Source organism: Lagenorhynchus albirostris, chromosome 21 (assembly GCF_949774975.1).
Source record: "Lagenorhynchus albirostris chromosome 21, mLagAlb1.1, whole genome shotgun sequence".
NCBI classification, from domain to species: domain Eukaryota; kingdom Metazoa; phylum Chordata; class Mammalia; order Artiodactyla; family Delphinidae; genus Lagenorhynchus; species Lagenorhynchus albirostris.
The window spans coordinates 29,532,260-29,548,077 of record NC_083115.1 but is presented as its reverse complement, the minus strand read 5'-3'; the positions used below and the strand labels follow the sequence as shown (position 1 = coordinate 29,548,077).

At 38.1% G+C, this 15,818-nt stretch overlaps 1 protein-coding gene across 1 annotated transcript in view; it reads right to left on the bottom strand.

The window, feature by feature from the left end:
* The window catches only part of WDR17 (WD repeat domain 17), an 86,758-nt gene that overhangs the window by 15,532 nt on the left and 55,408 nt on the right, over positions 1-15,818 (bottom strand). Inside the window, exons 18-26 of the mRNA XM_060136619.1 lie at positions 15,639-15,764; positions 14,461-14,616; positions 11,685-11,749; positions 8,779-8,911; positions 8,227-8,318; positions 6,827-6,926; positions 5,853-5,992; positions 3,628-3,648; positions 1,871-1,982 (exon numbers count right to left, since the gene is read on the bottom strand). Of these exons, the coding sequence (XP_059992602.1) occupies positions 1,871-1,982; positions 3,628-3,648; positions 5,853-5,992; positions 6,827-6,926; positions 8,227-8,318; positions 8,779-8,911; positions 11,685-11,749; positions 14,461-14,616; positions 15,639-15,764 (945 nt within the window). The remainder of the gene's footprint in view (positions 1-1,870; positions 1,983-3,627; positions 3,649-5,852; positions 5,993-6,826; positions 6,927-8,226; positions 8,319-8,778; positions 8,912-11,684; positions 11,750-14,460; positions 14,617-15,638; positions 15,765-15,818) is intronic.

Here is a 15,818-nt window from a genome sequence, read left to right as displayed (position 1 = left end):
CCTTGAGACAAAGCAACTTTATTTTGAGTAGGACAAGCTCTCAACGTTTTTAGCTTTGACATTCCGAAATGCCACAAAGTGGAGATCTGAGTCTATGAATTCATTACTGTAAAATGAAAAGCAACACTCCCAATCTTTTCAAATAATGTTTTTTTCTGTTAAAACTGAGAGTCTACTCCACCTTCATGTAAGTTTTTCTGCTTCCATAACGTAGACAGGAATTAAGTTATAAATTAGTAACTTAATAACTCAAATCAATATTTTAACTTTAGTTATAAATTAATTTTAGATAAAATTCTGACTTGTTCATGATATGTGCAGTTTAGGTGTTAAAGTTTGTTGGTTTGTTTCTAAGCAACACAGGCATAGTTTACTGCTGTCTTACTAGTCTTTGGCAACCACTGAGACAGAGCTTCCACCGCAAAAAATATTTTGTGCTGTGACCGCAGATGATGTGGTTCATCCACAGTTAGGTCATCTGTCTCCTCTCCTTGGAGATTTGTCACTCTATTTCCTTCTCACTATTTTTTACACCCCTGTAAGTTACTAAAATGGTTTATTCAATTTGTTTATTCCACAGCTTCATATTTTCCGTTGTTTAAAATTTAAGTAAACTGAATATTTTAGATCCCTCAAACTCTCTAAAAAAAAATTACAACAAACTAAACTAAAAGAGCTCTCATGTATGTGACATTTCATATTGTTTCCCCATCTTTATTCACTGAATGCCAGTTATTTACTGAGCAACTACTATGTGCTAGGAACTGTGCCTGGTTAGAAAGAAAAAAGTTTCTTCACTTTGCTATATGCTCTGAGAGTAGAGGGAATTAGCAAATGGTTCCCACTGAAATTTCATTCTGACACATAATATGATAAGAAGAGTAGGTTGATCATTCCTGTAATTCTTATCCTATCTTAAAATTCCAAAAGCTATATAACTTAATATTTAAATATAATTTTTAGGGGAGTTCCCTGGTGGCCTAGTGGTTAGGATTCTGGGCTTTCACTACCATGGCCCGGGTTCAGTCCCTGGTTGGTGAGCTGAGATCCCGCAAGCCACGTGGCACAGCCAAAATATACTGTAATTAATACAATCTCCCTATTGTTGAACATTTTGATTGCTTTTGTATGTAATCTTGGTATATAAATTCCTGTATTCGTAATGCAGCATTTTAAAAAAGCACTTTAGAATAAGCATGCCAATTTTATTATACTTCACTGATTCTTTTAAAGATCTTAAACTGCCTATTTTTAAAGTTAGCATACATGTACCTTAAGATGCAAAGTGGAAAGGGCTTGGGATGTGAAGTTACAAACGTTGAAGTTCTCACCCCACCGTTAACTAGTTAAAAGTTCCGGGCTTCCCTGGTGGCGCAGTGGTTGAGAGTCCGCCTACCGATGCAGGGGACACAGGTTCATGCCCCGGTCCAGGAGGATCCCATATGCCGCGGAGCGGCTGGGCCCGTGAGCCATGGCCGCTGAGCCTGCGCGTCCGGAGGCTGTGCTTCGCAACGGGAGAGGCCACAACAGTGAGAGGCCCACGTACCGCAAAAAAAAAAAAAAAAGTTCCTTACCTTCTCTGAGTTCACTTTCTTTATAAATTAGGAACAGTATCCCCTGCTTTTCAGAGTTTCATGAGAATTAAGTAACAGATAGATAACAGATGTGAAAATTTAGAACAGTTCCAAACGTAGAGTAGAAACTCAATAAACGTTCTTCCTTATTGTTATAATTTTTGTTGTATTTATGAGGGGATTCTGACGGGACCGTATATTCATTTCTCTGTGTGCATCACTATTTGACCAAACCTAAAGCTAATGAAATCACAGCACTGCATTCCAAAGTAGAATACTTAATATCGTCAGCATACCTTCTCATGAAGATCATTTATCTCTTCGATACACCCCGGGTAGAAAGCACAGAGTTTTACTAACTGTAGTTCGCTGTCAGGAGTCATCAGGAGAAGATCAACGGCCAAATTCCTATTCACATAACAAAAGGGGAAACTTCCATGAGGAAGAAAAAGCCTAAAAATAACATTTTAGAACTATTTCAAAGGAAGAAGACTCATTACACCTCCCTTGCTTTTCTATTTACATAAACAGTACTAATTTCCTACTTAGTTATGAAACTCCTCTAAATGTAGATTACAGAAACCAGAGGGCGTGAAGAAAAAACGTATTATGAAATTCCTAAATACTGAGCCCTTATATATTTACAATTAATTTTGTTATTATAGAATAATTCTCTAACCAAACTAAGTAGTATGAGACGTGTTCTTTGGAGTGAATTATAAGGCAGACTCTGTGAAAGCTAATTCTCACCAACTTTTGCTACACTTGCCAACAATGGACAACTGTATTTTCCAGCGCATTAAAACTAATGGATATTTAGATATTTTAAGTTTAGATGTATGGGTATTCTGCATATTTCTTAAACTTTAGGTGGAAATCAAAGACAGAAATGCGGTTTCCCGATTTGCTTTCTAAAGATTTAATCAATGGAATAGATCATTTTGAAATCAGACATTTAAAAAATGTGTGGACTTTCACAGCTTTACATTAAAATATTTTGTATAAAATCATTTTTAAAAATCAGGAGGTGAGGAGGTTTTGGTTTCACGCCTCGTAAGAGAGAAATCACTAATTTTCAATGGCTTACGATATTATTATTCAATTTTCAAGAAAAGGATAGACATTCCGCATGACTTTAGAATAGACAGTATTCCAAATGTGAAGTTACAACGGCTGTGCTGTGGACTCTGAGTAAAGCCCCCTCCACCTTCTTTGTGCAGCCTTCAGTAAAATCTAAATTGGTCATTCAAGTGAATAAATTATTTTAGAAAATATTAGGGAGATGTTTCATCAGAATACACTGAGTAAAGAACAGGAATAGGGATAATTTGTACGTGTCAAATTCTCTATCATCATTGGGCAAGTAAATCTTTGAGTGTTCTTACAGGTTCCAAATTAGAGTAATTCATCTGTTCTTGATAAAAAGTATGACTTTATGTTTTCTGATACTAACATTTAATAGCAGTTTTTAATAATGTCCATGAGAATATAGAAATTATCATTTGCTTTTATAGTGTTTTAAAAAGCTGTGCTAAAATTCTACTTTAACTTCTATGAACTACAGACAAAAGTCTGACTTTCTTATCCTAGAATCATATCCTGACACAGAGAAATTTACAGCAATTCTAGCTAATTTTATTTACTTTTTAGGCTAGTTCACTATTTATTGAAAATTCAGTATGCCAGTAGGGGAAAATGTGTGTCTATATTTCTATATACTGATATAGACCAGCGAAATGATCCAAACTCTTAAATTTCACTATAGAACAGGCATCTTAATTTGCTTAGTTGAGTTAATTATTGTTTTATTGTAGAAAGCCACAGTTCATTTTTTACACAGGTTTAAAGTATAAAATCATGAGTGATTTTGTACCTAGGTTATAGGAACTGTTCTCATTACTTTGTAGTTAGGTTTTATATAAACTATATAAATGAACTGGCATTCTGCAAAGCAATAAACCAAAAACAGTGATCATTTCTTAGTAAAGAGTTGGTATTTTAAAACAAAATATGTGAATTTTTAATTGAAGATTTTAATAAAACTCGATAATACCTGTATCCAGTGGATGGAAAGCTAAAAAGAAAATAAATTTGAATACCATGAATAGGCAATGACAACCAAGAAAAAGCAAACTTTTACCAGTGACTGTAAAAAAAAAAGCGAAGTGTTCTCAGTTTATAAAATTACATTAGGATTAGATTTCACTCGGGAAAAAAAAGCCAGATGCATGTATTTCAGCGTTTGAACTTTATCCTGGTTTCTGGTGCACAAACGTATGGCTATATTAAGAAAGGACTCTTGGAGGGAGTTAAAAGGAAGGAGAAGTTTGTTTTATATTAAAAGCAATAAGACATAGAGTCAGGTGGAAGATTTTGAAACCTCTTTAAAATTTAATATCCATGTTTCACTACTTTTTTACCTTTACTTTTTTTTAAAAAGTAATCACATTGTATTTGAATTAGATGATGACTTTTAGCACAGCGTCAGTCAGTCACCTTTGTGGGTTAAGTAGTGTGAGTTAGACCTCGTGCTTTTGGTTGGGTCTGAGCCAACGACCATAGTTCTTGAGAGACGGAACTGGGTCCTCTCGAGGGATGGCCTGCGTTAGGTACACTTAAGTCTGAGACTGATGGTGGGGCACCACTCCATTCTGATGGGGGAGGGAGCTCTTACATCACTGTAAGATATGGGTAAAAATTAGAATAACTCTGAGATTCCCGAATCTCTCTGAAGCCCCCAGATCCAACAGGAAAGGAGTCCGGGAAGCACTGCTCTTTTTCTGACTCAGCCCTGGATGAGGGGGCGGTGCAGTGTGACAGCTGCCATAGACTGAATGTCTGTGTCCCCCAAAAGCCCTATGTTGACATCTAACCCCCAGCGGGATGGTATTAGGAGGTGGGGTCTTTGGGAGGTTATAGGGACATGAAGGAAGAGCCGCGATGAATGGGATTTAGTACCCCGATAAAAGGGGTCACAGGGAGCTCCCTCACCCCTTCCACCACGTGAGCACAGCAAAAACGCAGCCAGTTACGAAACAGGAAGCCAGCTCCCATCAGACACCGAACATGCCAGTTTATCTTGAACTTCTCACTCTCCAGAACCATGAAAAATAAATTTCTCCTGTGCATCAGTCACCAGGCTGCAGCATTTTGTTACAGCAGCCCCAGCTGACTAAGACAGTAGCTAGGAGTGCAAACACTGGAGCCGGTTTATGTAGCTTTGAGTCCTGGCACGACCAATTACTGAGACCAGAGGCAAATCGACATCTACCGCATAGTTCTGAGTGAACTGTCGCATGTTGCCCGTAAGTGCTTACGACGGTGCATGGCGCACAGTGAGCGGTAAGGAAGTGTTAGCTAGCGATGACGATGATTCTCATCTGTAGTGTTCAACAGTGGAGTCTGTATAGCTCCATCGTAAGAGTGGGGGCCTGTGTGCAGGGAGTGTAGAGTGGGGAGACGTGAAAGTCCTCATAAACAAGCTTATGTAGAAATTTCCCAAGGTTCTACGTGAGAAGACAGAGGTCTAAAATCATCTTTATTCAACAAACACGTGAGTGACAGCACCATCTCCTTCCTCCACGATGAAGGACTGTCTGCCCTGAGAAGTGAGGGAGAATTGCTGTGAGCTGGAGCTCCAGGTCCCCCAGGGACTCTCCCGGGTCTGCCTCTTACAGCACAGCCCAAGTTTGTTCCAAGTGTCCGGCTATACCGTCTTTATTATTACTCTCCATTAGAAAAGTGACTTTATTTTCTAAACCTCAAACTAAGACCCAAGATCTGACAAGATTGAGTGTAGACATGCAGAATTTAAAAAGTGGGAATGTTGGGCTTCCCTGGTGGTACAGTGGTTGAGAGTCTGCCTGCCGATGCAGGGGACGCGGGTTCGTGCCCCGGTCCGGGAAGATCCCACGTGCCGCGGAGCGGCTGGGCCCGTGAGCCATGGCCACTGAGCCTGCGCATCCAGAGCCTGTGCTCCGCAATGGGAAGTGGGAATGCGTGGTCCTGATAATCTTAAGAAGTGCACATTTACTGTCTCATGGTGCTTTATGTGTTTGAAATATTACACGTTACAACTGGGCTACTTTAGAATAAGTGATGGCAGATTTCGCTACATAGCCACGGTAGTTCTCACTCTTAATTCGTGCTCACATCTTATCTTTATCTAAAAGGGAGCTCCTATATTCTCCCAACACACATCTTATCAAGAGCAACTTACCACATTCAAAAAATGCTTCCATCACTAGGAAACTATTCTTTGACTTTAGAAATGCTCACCACATTGGAATCATCATGCACTTTCTCGCCAGCAGCTCGAGGGCATAGTGGGTTGCGGGTCCTGCCAGCTCTCCAAGCACTGTGCCCACAGAGACTGCCAACTCCAGCTCGTTTCCGCGAATCAGGTACGCCATAGCCAGCTTGCTCAATGAGAAAAGAATTCCTTCAGTTTCATAGATGCTGGGCAGCCTCATCATTCCCCTACTTCATCTCGTGAAGCAGATAAAGTTGTATTAACCTATAATCGATTATTCTTATAAAATACCGAGTGTAACATTTGTCTACAGTACTTATGTCAGGGCAACTACAGTTTTCAGATGGAAAAGCTGATAAAGGGACACAGAGCACATTTTATAAGGTCAGAATTTAAGAGTTTCGAGCCTTTGCTCACATTTTTGTAATTAATAACAGTCTCTCTGCAGTATCCTCAACATGTCCTTCAGTCCCTCTATCAGAAAAAAAAGTAAATTCGTAAAATCTTCCTCGATACTGTACAATGACTATCAATTATCCCTTAAGGCCAACATAGCTAAGGATACATGCAAAATAGAACCCACATCTTTACTTAATGGTTTCCTATTACATTAGAGGCTCAAATGAAAAATACCTCAAAAACATAACTTGCGAAGAATACACTAAAGTATTTATAAAAATAACTGCTTTCAAAAGTCAGGTATTCTGAGTCCAAGTCCAGTGACTCTTCCCTTTACCACACTCCTGCTTCTCATATATGACGAAATACTTAAAGTAAGGTTTTGACAAATACGTCTCTTGTAATAAAAATAAATAAATAGGTAAATAAAAAGATCTCATAGTCTGTACAGTTTATCTGTGTTTATTGGGCATGTCATCGCTCAGGCTTGGAAAGCATGCAAAAACCAGATCTTACATAGAAAGTCACCATATTATTCCCCCTCAAACATCATGACGTATCTTAAGAGCTTTTCATTCACATGAGCCACTTTGAAATGTACCTCGATATTATCCACAGCGAGGTGGCAACACGCGGCTAGGACTGCCCGGCCATCCTGAAAATACCATTCCGCCAGCTCTCTGCAGGCTTCCTGCAGGAGTCTAGGAAGAAAAAGTGTACGTACTGGATATAAACACAAGGACTCCATCATAAAAGTGAACTGATGCCTTTTTATAACAAGCTGCTTAAGGGATCCAACAAGATTTAATTTTATATCCTTGGTATAGGTAGAAAGCCTGATTTGGGGGGAAAATCAGGAAAGCAGTCTTTCTTAGCAGATGAGCTGATAAGGCTACCTGCTCTCCCCTGCAATTTTTCTTCTTTTCAGAAGAAAAGCCAAATTTTCAGAATTTCCCATCCTACATCGAATAATTTATGCCGCAGCTATGGGGCAGTTAACCTTAGAAGAATTACAGGTTGAACAGAAACTTTTCAAGATTTAGGTGATGACTGGAACAGGGGTGGTGTAATGTTAGATCTTTAAAATGCCAAGTTTAGAAATGGCAGAGAATAACAGCAAAAAACCAGGAAGAAATGCGTTAGTCCCAACACATTATTTGCCTAACATTTTGTGATCATTTTTACTTGTCAAGTGTCCTAAAAGTTTAAATATCCTATTTCCTAGGGCAATGATAGGAGCTAAGAGAAGACGCAGAGGAAGGTAGATTACTAGACTTGAAAAAGGTCAAAAGGCTGGAGAATCCTAATTTCTATTTCTTTTAAAAACGTTAGTATTTGGATTTCATTTTTTTTTAATTTTTAAAAACATTTGTATTGGAGTACAGTTGGTTTACAATGTTGTGTTACTTTCTGTTGTACAGCAAAGTGAATCAATTACACATACACATATATTCACTCTTTTTTAGATTCTTTTCCCATAGAGGTTATTACAGAGTATTGAGTAGAGTTCCCTGTCCTCTACAGCAGGTCTTTATTAGTTACCTATTTTATATATAGTAGTGTGTATATGTCAAGAGACCTAGATGTTGTTCCAGATGCTAATACCAGGGTGTCATGGATTTTGAGTGATGTCAGGGAGATGTTATCCACACTGAGTCTAGGATGAAACATTAATAAACAGCACATCTTACTCTTACTGCCTCTCCTCCCCAGCAGGTTTGATCAGATTTTAAGGATTTAGGTGCTTTATATGCAATTTCTGTACTGAAATGCAGTTTGCTTTTCTGGAAGCTACATAAGACGTGTGGCGGCTGTGTCTATGTGCCTGACATTTCCCTCCTCGTCTAGGGACGGATGCTGTGACGGAACATGACTGTGGTGAGAAATGCAGTTGAGGACACGAGACAGACAAGTCCTCTGCGTGCCAAGAAGGATGAACTGCCTTAAAGGGAAACCAGCCACAAAAAAGTATTGATCCCCAACAAAGAATGAATCGCTCACTCGTTAAAGTCTTCCTTGTAGATATCATCAGAATAAGAAGATCCTTTAGGTGTTGAAACATGGAAGGTTTGCATATTTCCCTCACAAGCAGCCTGGAATTTAATGCAATCTTTAGTTAATCTGTAGCTAACTGCTGATAATGGACCGATTTCAGAATATTCTTTTGAACAAAGTATATTTAAATGATGTTTGAAATTTATACTACGATTTGGAGATAGGCTTAGAATTAAAAAAAAAACAAAAAAACCAACCCATGAACTCTGTTGTATCAACAGGAAGCTTCAAGTGAATGATTACTAGAGTTGTTCAAGTGTATGCAACGTTCAGCAGCGTAGAAAAGGCCAGAGTTCAGAGACGCCTGCATGTTTAAAGATCTAAAATAGGTTCAGTGTGGCCAGAGCAAAGAGAGGGTGACTGAAATGTCCAAGAAAGGAGGTCAGGAGGTGGGCAGAAGCCAAGCCATCTACAACTCTGTCCATCACGTGAACATGACCTTCCCCCTCCCACACGCCCCTCCCAGTGTGTCCAGCCCGTGTCGTTACGTGCTTGTACCTGTGCAACAAGCAGAGCTTCTTTAAGCTGACCTCGTGACATAAAAAAATGGACTAATTTTTTCACATCGCCAGTGGCTATGCAGTATGGAATGACATCATCCTTATCTTCCTGGATTAGCTGATCAGCTCTCCTAATAAAATAACAACAAAGCTTTTTTTTATATAACATAGTAATTTCAAGGTTCTCAGTTTGACTGAGATTCTCTGAAGTCTCTAAAATTTGCATCAGAATCCACAAAGACTTAGATTTATAATCATATCACATAAGGAGGACAAAAGTTTCCTGAAATAGTAAACACTGTTAGTACTTGTTTTCCCTTAGGAAACTACAAATTTTCATATTTTAAAGGCAATGAACATTTCAGGTCTTAAAATTAATGTAGCTTAGCTATTAAAATAAGGAATATATCTTTCTGATAAGTTGTTACCTAGATATGTGTGATGGGACATCTACTCTCAACTGGATTAATGCATATGTGGGTCTCTACTTCACTAAAGACAGAGAATTTTAAGCTTTTTAGTGAGCACAACGATTGGCGAGCCTCTAAATGCAAGTAGCCTAAGAATCATTAAAAAGGATAATTCAAGAAAAAAAAAAAGGATAATTCAAGAAAATTTTATTTCACTGTTACTTATATTTAACAGACATGAAATTTATTTGTTTTGATTTTTTTCCCTACTCACTGTCATAACTGGCTATGTTTTTGCTGTGCTCATATGCTGGAAAGGGTTAAGGAGCTTTGCCCCAGGCAAAGTAGCTTAAAGAAAAATAATGTTCCCAATATGTGAGGGGGGAGCGGGGGCCTGATCTTGAAGATTATGAAGGATATACATGTGTCTGTCTCTGTCTCTCTACATCCATCGCTGTCTGTCTGTCTGTCTCTGTTTCTCTTTTCCTGTTTTGTGTCCCCATTACTTTCTCAGTGACCAACCTCGTTAATGCCACTCTTAACGTTCAATCTCAGTTTTACTGAGAACTACTCTGGTATATTTAATTTATGCTGGCATCTGCATTAAACTCCATTTCAACTGCCAGCCTTTGGGTGGGTGCAGTAGACACACCTTTGGGTGGGTGCAGTAGACACACCTTTGGGTGGGTGCAGTAGACACACCTTTGGGTGGGTGCAGTAGACACACCTTTGGGTGGGTGCAGTAGACACACCTTTGGGTGGGTGCAGTAGACACTTTTTTATTTAATAATAAAACAACAATTTTATTATTGTTTGCCTAGATCGCTGTTAACAGTCTCCAGTTCATGGGGTCATTGGAGTCTTTCCTAACAACCAGGCTTTTACCATCTGACCCTGATTTCCCTGTTATAGCTGTTTAGAAACAAGATTCTCTTCCTGGGCATTTAGAAATAGGACTGAGAGACTGCCGATCAATCTTTCTGAATGGCTGGATGCATAAAACATGAACTTAGGAGTTGCAGGGAGATGATTTTCTGGCCACCATGTGAACTAAGGAGCAGAGAAAATCAGGTGTTGGTTTTCAAAGATAAATGAAAAAGACTGTTGTTTCTTAGGTTGAAACAAAATTGTTTTGTGAAATAAATACCCTCTGCTAACCTGGCTTTATTAAGGTTTCAGTGGGAGCAGTGACATTTACCATCGTGTAGTAATTGTACACACAACAGAAGACACATGAACTTAGAATTACTTTGGATTCTCAGAGCTTAGTCTAAGGAGCCTGCAGTCTGAGGGCTGGAGCTAGCTAATGCTTAACTTATTTGGGGAGAGTAGGTGCTGGGGAATGGTCCACTTTCCCACGGCTAATGCGTTAATCCTTCTGTATTTCATGCTTAGTCTCTGATTGATTTTATGGGTACACGTGAGTTACAGTTGAATTTTTTTCTAAACCCTGTCCCGTGAAACGAAAACCAAACTTCATTTTTAATGCCAGAAGCAAGGTAATTACTCATTAAATAGTCCTCTACGGTAACTGGTACGTAGTGAGTGCTAAGTATCTGTGGAACGAATGAATAGAACAGAACAGAGAGCAGTCTATGTTCCCCCCTCAAAAGATACGTGGTGGAAGCCCACAGTACCTGTGAGTGTGACTTCATTTGCTGATATAATTAAGTTAAGACGGGGTTGTACTGGATTAGGGTAAACTCTAAATCTGATATGACTGGTATCCTTATTAAAAAGGGGGAATTTGGACCCAGAGACGCACGGGGGATAATGCCACGTGAAGACTTAGCAGAGCCTGCAGTGCCAAGGGCTGTCGGTAACCACCAGAAGCCAGGGGGAGAGCACGGACCTGATTCCTTCTCAGAACCTCCAGCAGGAAGCAACACTGCTGACAACTTGATAGCCGGGAGAGAATACATTTCTGTTGTTCTAAGCACTCGGTTTGTGGTCCTTTCTTATGGCAGCCCTAGGAGACCAATACACCTCAGAAGAAATCTTGTTTGTTTATTACATTCTAGAACAAGGACATCCGGTTAACCTTGTTCAGTGGTAAAACCCTTCTTCATCATCAGAACTACCTTGTATACATGCAGAGGACACGGCAGGAATTAGTCTCCACAGAGAGAATTTCTGAGATTATTTATAGAATGACTATTTCACGAACTTTGCTAACCTTCAAGAAATCTTACCACTTATATTTCAATAGCAATACATTAACCAGTGAGTATGTTGACTGATCTGTCATTTCCTCCATCAACATGGGGGCATTTGCCTTCTACCACTGTTCTTATCAGATGTCAGCTCAAATATAAGAACGCCAAATGACTTATAACCGATTCATTTAATTTACCGTATCAGGAGATATAAAATTCAGTTATCATTTAAAACAACATAAAAGTAAAAAATCTCAAAGGCTACTAGCATACTTATATATTGCTTCTATTTTAACAAAATGTAAAACATCTGTTTGGACACAGACTCTCTGCCTCACCTCTGCATCAACTTCTTCCAGTACTTCACAGACACCCCTGGCGCAACTGACAAGGCTTTGTCCCACTAGAACAGGAGAAAAGAAAAGCAGAAACATACCCATTTTGATTGTACGGGCTAACTCTTAACAGACTTTAAAAAATGAACTCATATTTATAACACAAGTTTTTATTAGAGTGTTTGGATTTCCAGGCATATTTTTTGTATACTATCTCATGCATTCCCTAGGGTATAAGTATTACCATAGTTTAAAATAAAATAAGATATATAAATTCCCTGATTTAGCAGGGAAAATCCCAAGCCTACAGAGAAAGAAAGAGAGGTGGAGGGAAGGGGAGAGCAGAGAGAGAAAAAGAAAGGAGGTTGGGGGAAGGGGTAGTACATAAAGTATGTAGTTTGAAAAATATACTAACTCACCTTCCCACTCAACATCAGAGTAATCTGGTCTATGGTATTCTATGTTCTATTTTCAAAGTCATATATACACTGACATTTTTATTTCACTGTTACTTATAGTTAACAAACACGGCATTTATTTCTATTTTTATTTTTTCCCTACTCATTGTCATAAATTTTATTTATTGTCATCCCTCCCTTTATAATTGATATTCCTGTCTTCATATTTTAAAAATTAGACTACTACTAAAAGAAGCTCGCTGTTCAATTAAGGCTGATTGTGACGGTTGTTTGAAGACACAGATTTCACTGGATTCAAGTCTAGAAGGGAACTGAGGAGAAAATATTCTGAAATATCACTACAAAAATCAAAACTTCATTTTAATTAAGGCTCTCCGAGACAGGCAAGTTCTACTGCAAATAAAGCTAGAAAATTGGTAATTAGCCTGAAAATAATAGATTAGGGAATTTTTAACACTACATTATTTATAATCATGTTTTTTGGGGGAAGTTCATCTTTATTATAGGAGGGATGAATGGAAGAAAGAAATTGAAATGTAGATTAAATTAACTTTAAAATCACCAAGCTCTTTCAATAAAAACATGTGTTGCAAGTGAAAAGAATAAATGTTTTCCTAATCTCATACTATCAATTTTACAGAAATAGAAGCTATTTGTAAGGCGGTGATCATGAACAATTATAAGGACACCTATATTTCTAAAGGGTTGTAAGCACAGTTTTTTGGATCATTAAGTCCATTGATGAAACTGCACAACAACAAAATTATCAGCTCCATAAGTAAATGCCTGATTAAATTATCTTGAATTAAATTGGAATTAAATATAATTTAAAATTATATACACCCAAATATATAACTCAGAAAGATAAAGAATTACACTGTTCTACCAAATTTATTTATTCTTTTTCTCCTTCACTTTTGATATTCTTTCTAGAAGTGCCCTGTTAAAGAAGTTACTTTTAAGTCATACCTTTATTTCTTCATAAGAAAAATTTCACACTGCTCCTAAGTTAAACATTTTTTTAGTTTGCAATTCCTTTTAAATAACATTTTTAAATGGTACACTTTATTATCTTAGATCAAGGAGTAATTCATTGTTCTTCTCTAATGTATGGGGAAATACAAAGGTGAGCTAAATTTAATTTTGATACAGTTTAATGTAATGTTACTGCTTAGTTTTACTTCATATTATTTATAAGTATCCTTTTTTTTAAGTTAGTTTTTTTTAATAGATCTTTATTGGAGTATAATTGCTTCACAATACTGTATTAGTTTCTGTTGTACAACAAAGTGAATCAGCCATTTGCATACATATATCCCCATATCCTCTCCCTCTTCAGTCTCCCTCCCACCCCTCTAGGTGGTCACAAAGCACCGAGCTGATCTCCCTGTGCTCTGCGGCTGCTTCCCACTAGCTATTTTACATTTGGTAGTGTATATACGTCAATGCTACTCTCACTTCGCCCCAGCTTCCACATCCCACCCCCGTGTCCCCAAGTCCATCTTCTATGTCTTTATTCTTGCCCTGCCACTAGGTTTGTCAGTACCATTTTTCTTTTAGAGTCCTAATATCATGCTTTGTAATTATAAAATTAATTAACCAAGAGCTTTTCAGAAATTATCAACCATGGAATGAGTCCATGTCATTCTAATCTTTTATTTTTCATGGGTAGGAGAATTTCTGTTGACCTAAAAGTACACATGCCAAAAAATGAAAGGCTCAATAAATCTTCCCAAACTGAATACTAATGTAACGAGCTCCCAGATCAAGGAACAGAAGCCCCTCCTCTCTTCTGCTCTATTTTAGTCACCACCCATTTCCCAAAGGAAACCACCATCCTGAATTTTAATAGAATGGATTCATCCAAACCTTTTTGGAAAACTCTGTTTTGTTGATTCGGTGCTAAAGATCAGAATGCGCCTTCACCAGCTGACCCTCAGAGGGGGTCAGTGTGGGACTGACAAACAGTATTAGCAAGGGGAATTCACTGGGAGCAGATTAGCCAACATAGATTTTTTTAGGAATCAAAGACTAGAGTCGAGGACAGTGGTTCTCACAGGTTAGCTTGTTGGGAAGAGAAGCTGGAGGGTTTAGAAAGGCACCTGTCATTGGGCTCCATCCCCCGAGTTCCTGATTCGGTAGGTTTGGGTGGGAAATGCACGTCTAAGGAGTTCCCAGGCATGCTGATACTGCTAGCCAGGATCTCACTTGGATAGCCACTGCTCTGAGGTATACCCCGGGTATCAGATTGGCAGAGAACCAACCAGGCCTGGAAGAAGATAAGCTTGATATTTAGTATCTAACTGAGACTTGTAACACTGTGTGAGACTCCTTGGTTTTGCTTTAATAGCACATTTTACCTCTCCAAGTTCCACCATCAGCTCACAGTATCTCCGGATCTGTCCTAATCGCAAGTGTATTTCAGCAGCTTCCTTCAGTCTTTCCTCTTTAGTAGGGACACCAATACCACCACCAAATTTAGACATCTTGACTGTGGTTAGTTCTTGGGCTTCAGACTGGTTAAGAAGAAAATGAAATGATCTAAATTTTGTTATGCAACAGTTAGTGATAACAGATCATTATAAAAGCATTATACAGACACATATTTTATAAGCATATAGCACTGGAAATTAAATATTTTCTTAAATCAATGCTTTTTATCTATAAAATATAACACCTCTTTAAACACAATATTTTGGTGTGGTGAAGAGTAGGGCTCGGGTATGCCTGGTGTGGGTGGGAAGAAGCTAAATCCCATTTTCCTTAAAACTCACCAGAAGTCCAGAGGCCAAAAGGCAGTGAGTGATAAAGTGGTATATAACTGGTGAAAAAATATATAATAAATAAATAAAAATAAATAAAAACTAAAAATTATTCTAATTGGTTTCTATACTATCAATAGGTAACTGTTACAGTCATTAGGTGTTTAGTTTGTGACTTAAAAGGTACTTCTTTATGAAAATAGCTGCTTCCTATCACCATCAAATCCACATCCCTGGCATGGTTCTCTCCATGGTCTAACAATTAAATAGTCACCCATTGATACTTCATTGCAACTATAAAAGCTTTTTCTTCTTTCTGGTCTCAGGACTGGTTTACTGTTGGAACTGCATATCGCTTCATGTATAAGGTGACTAGTAGTTTTGTACTGAAATTCATTAAGGGATAAAATATGACCAGTTTTAATAAAATATATCCCAGAATACAGCCTAGTAGGACTCTGAGACAAAAATCAGAGTAGCCCATACATACAATCATCTGGTAAGAGTGTAAAGGTAAAGCATTTCAAGGGCTTTCCAGGTGACCTTTGAAGAATTTCACGAGATTCAACCTATGAAAACCATGGCTGCCTTAATCTGTTCCCCAAATAATTGATACTCTCGTGATCAGTTTTTACTGAAGGTTTATGTCCTCAGTGTTCACTTACTTCAGTCTACCAACTCTAATTATATATGCAAAAAATAATTTTCATATTTTAAGAGTGAAAAGGCAAAACAATTTTGTGTTTGAGTACATCACATCCGCATACTTTACTTACTGTTCGGAATGTAATCAGATGTTTCAAATGCATTATTCCTTTACAGTAGTTCTGAGGAAGTAAGCTATCATCTTGCCCTTTTATCACAGCAACTAAGTCCCATAAATTGTCACTGCCACCCGGAGGCTAAAAAGTTGATACAGAACATCGAAAGATAGAATAATGAATTAAAAACCCCAC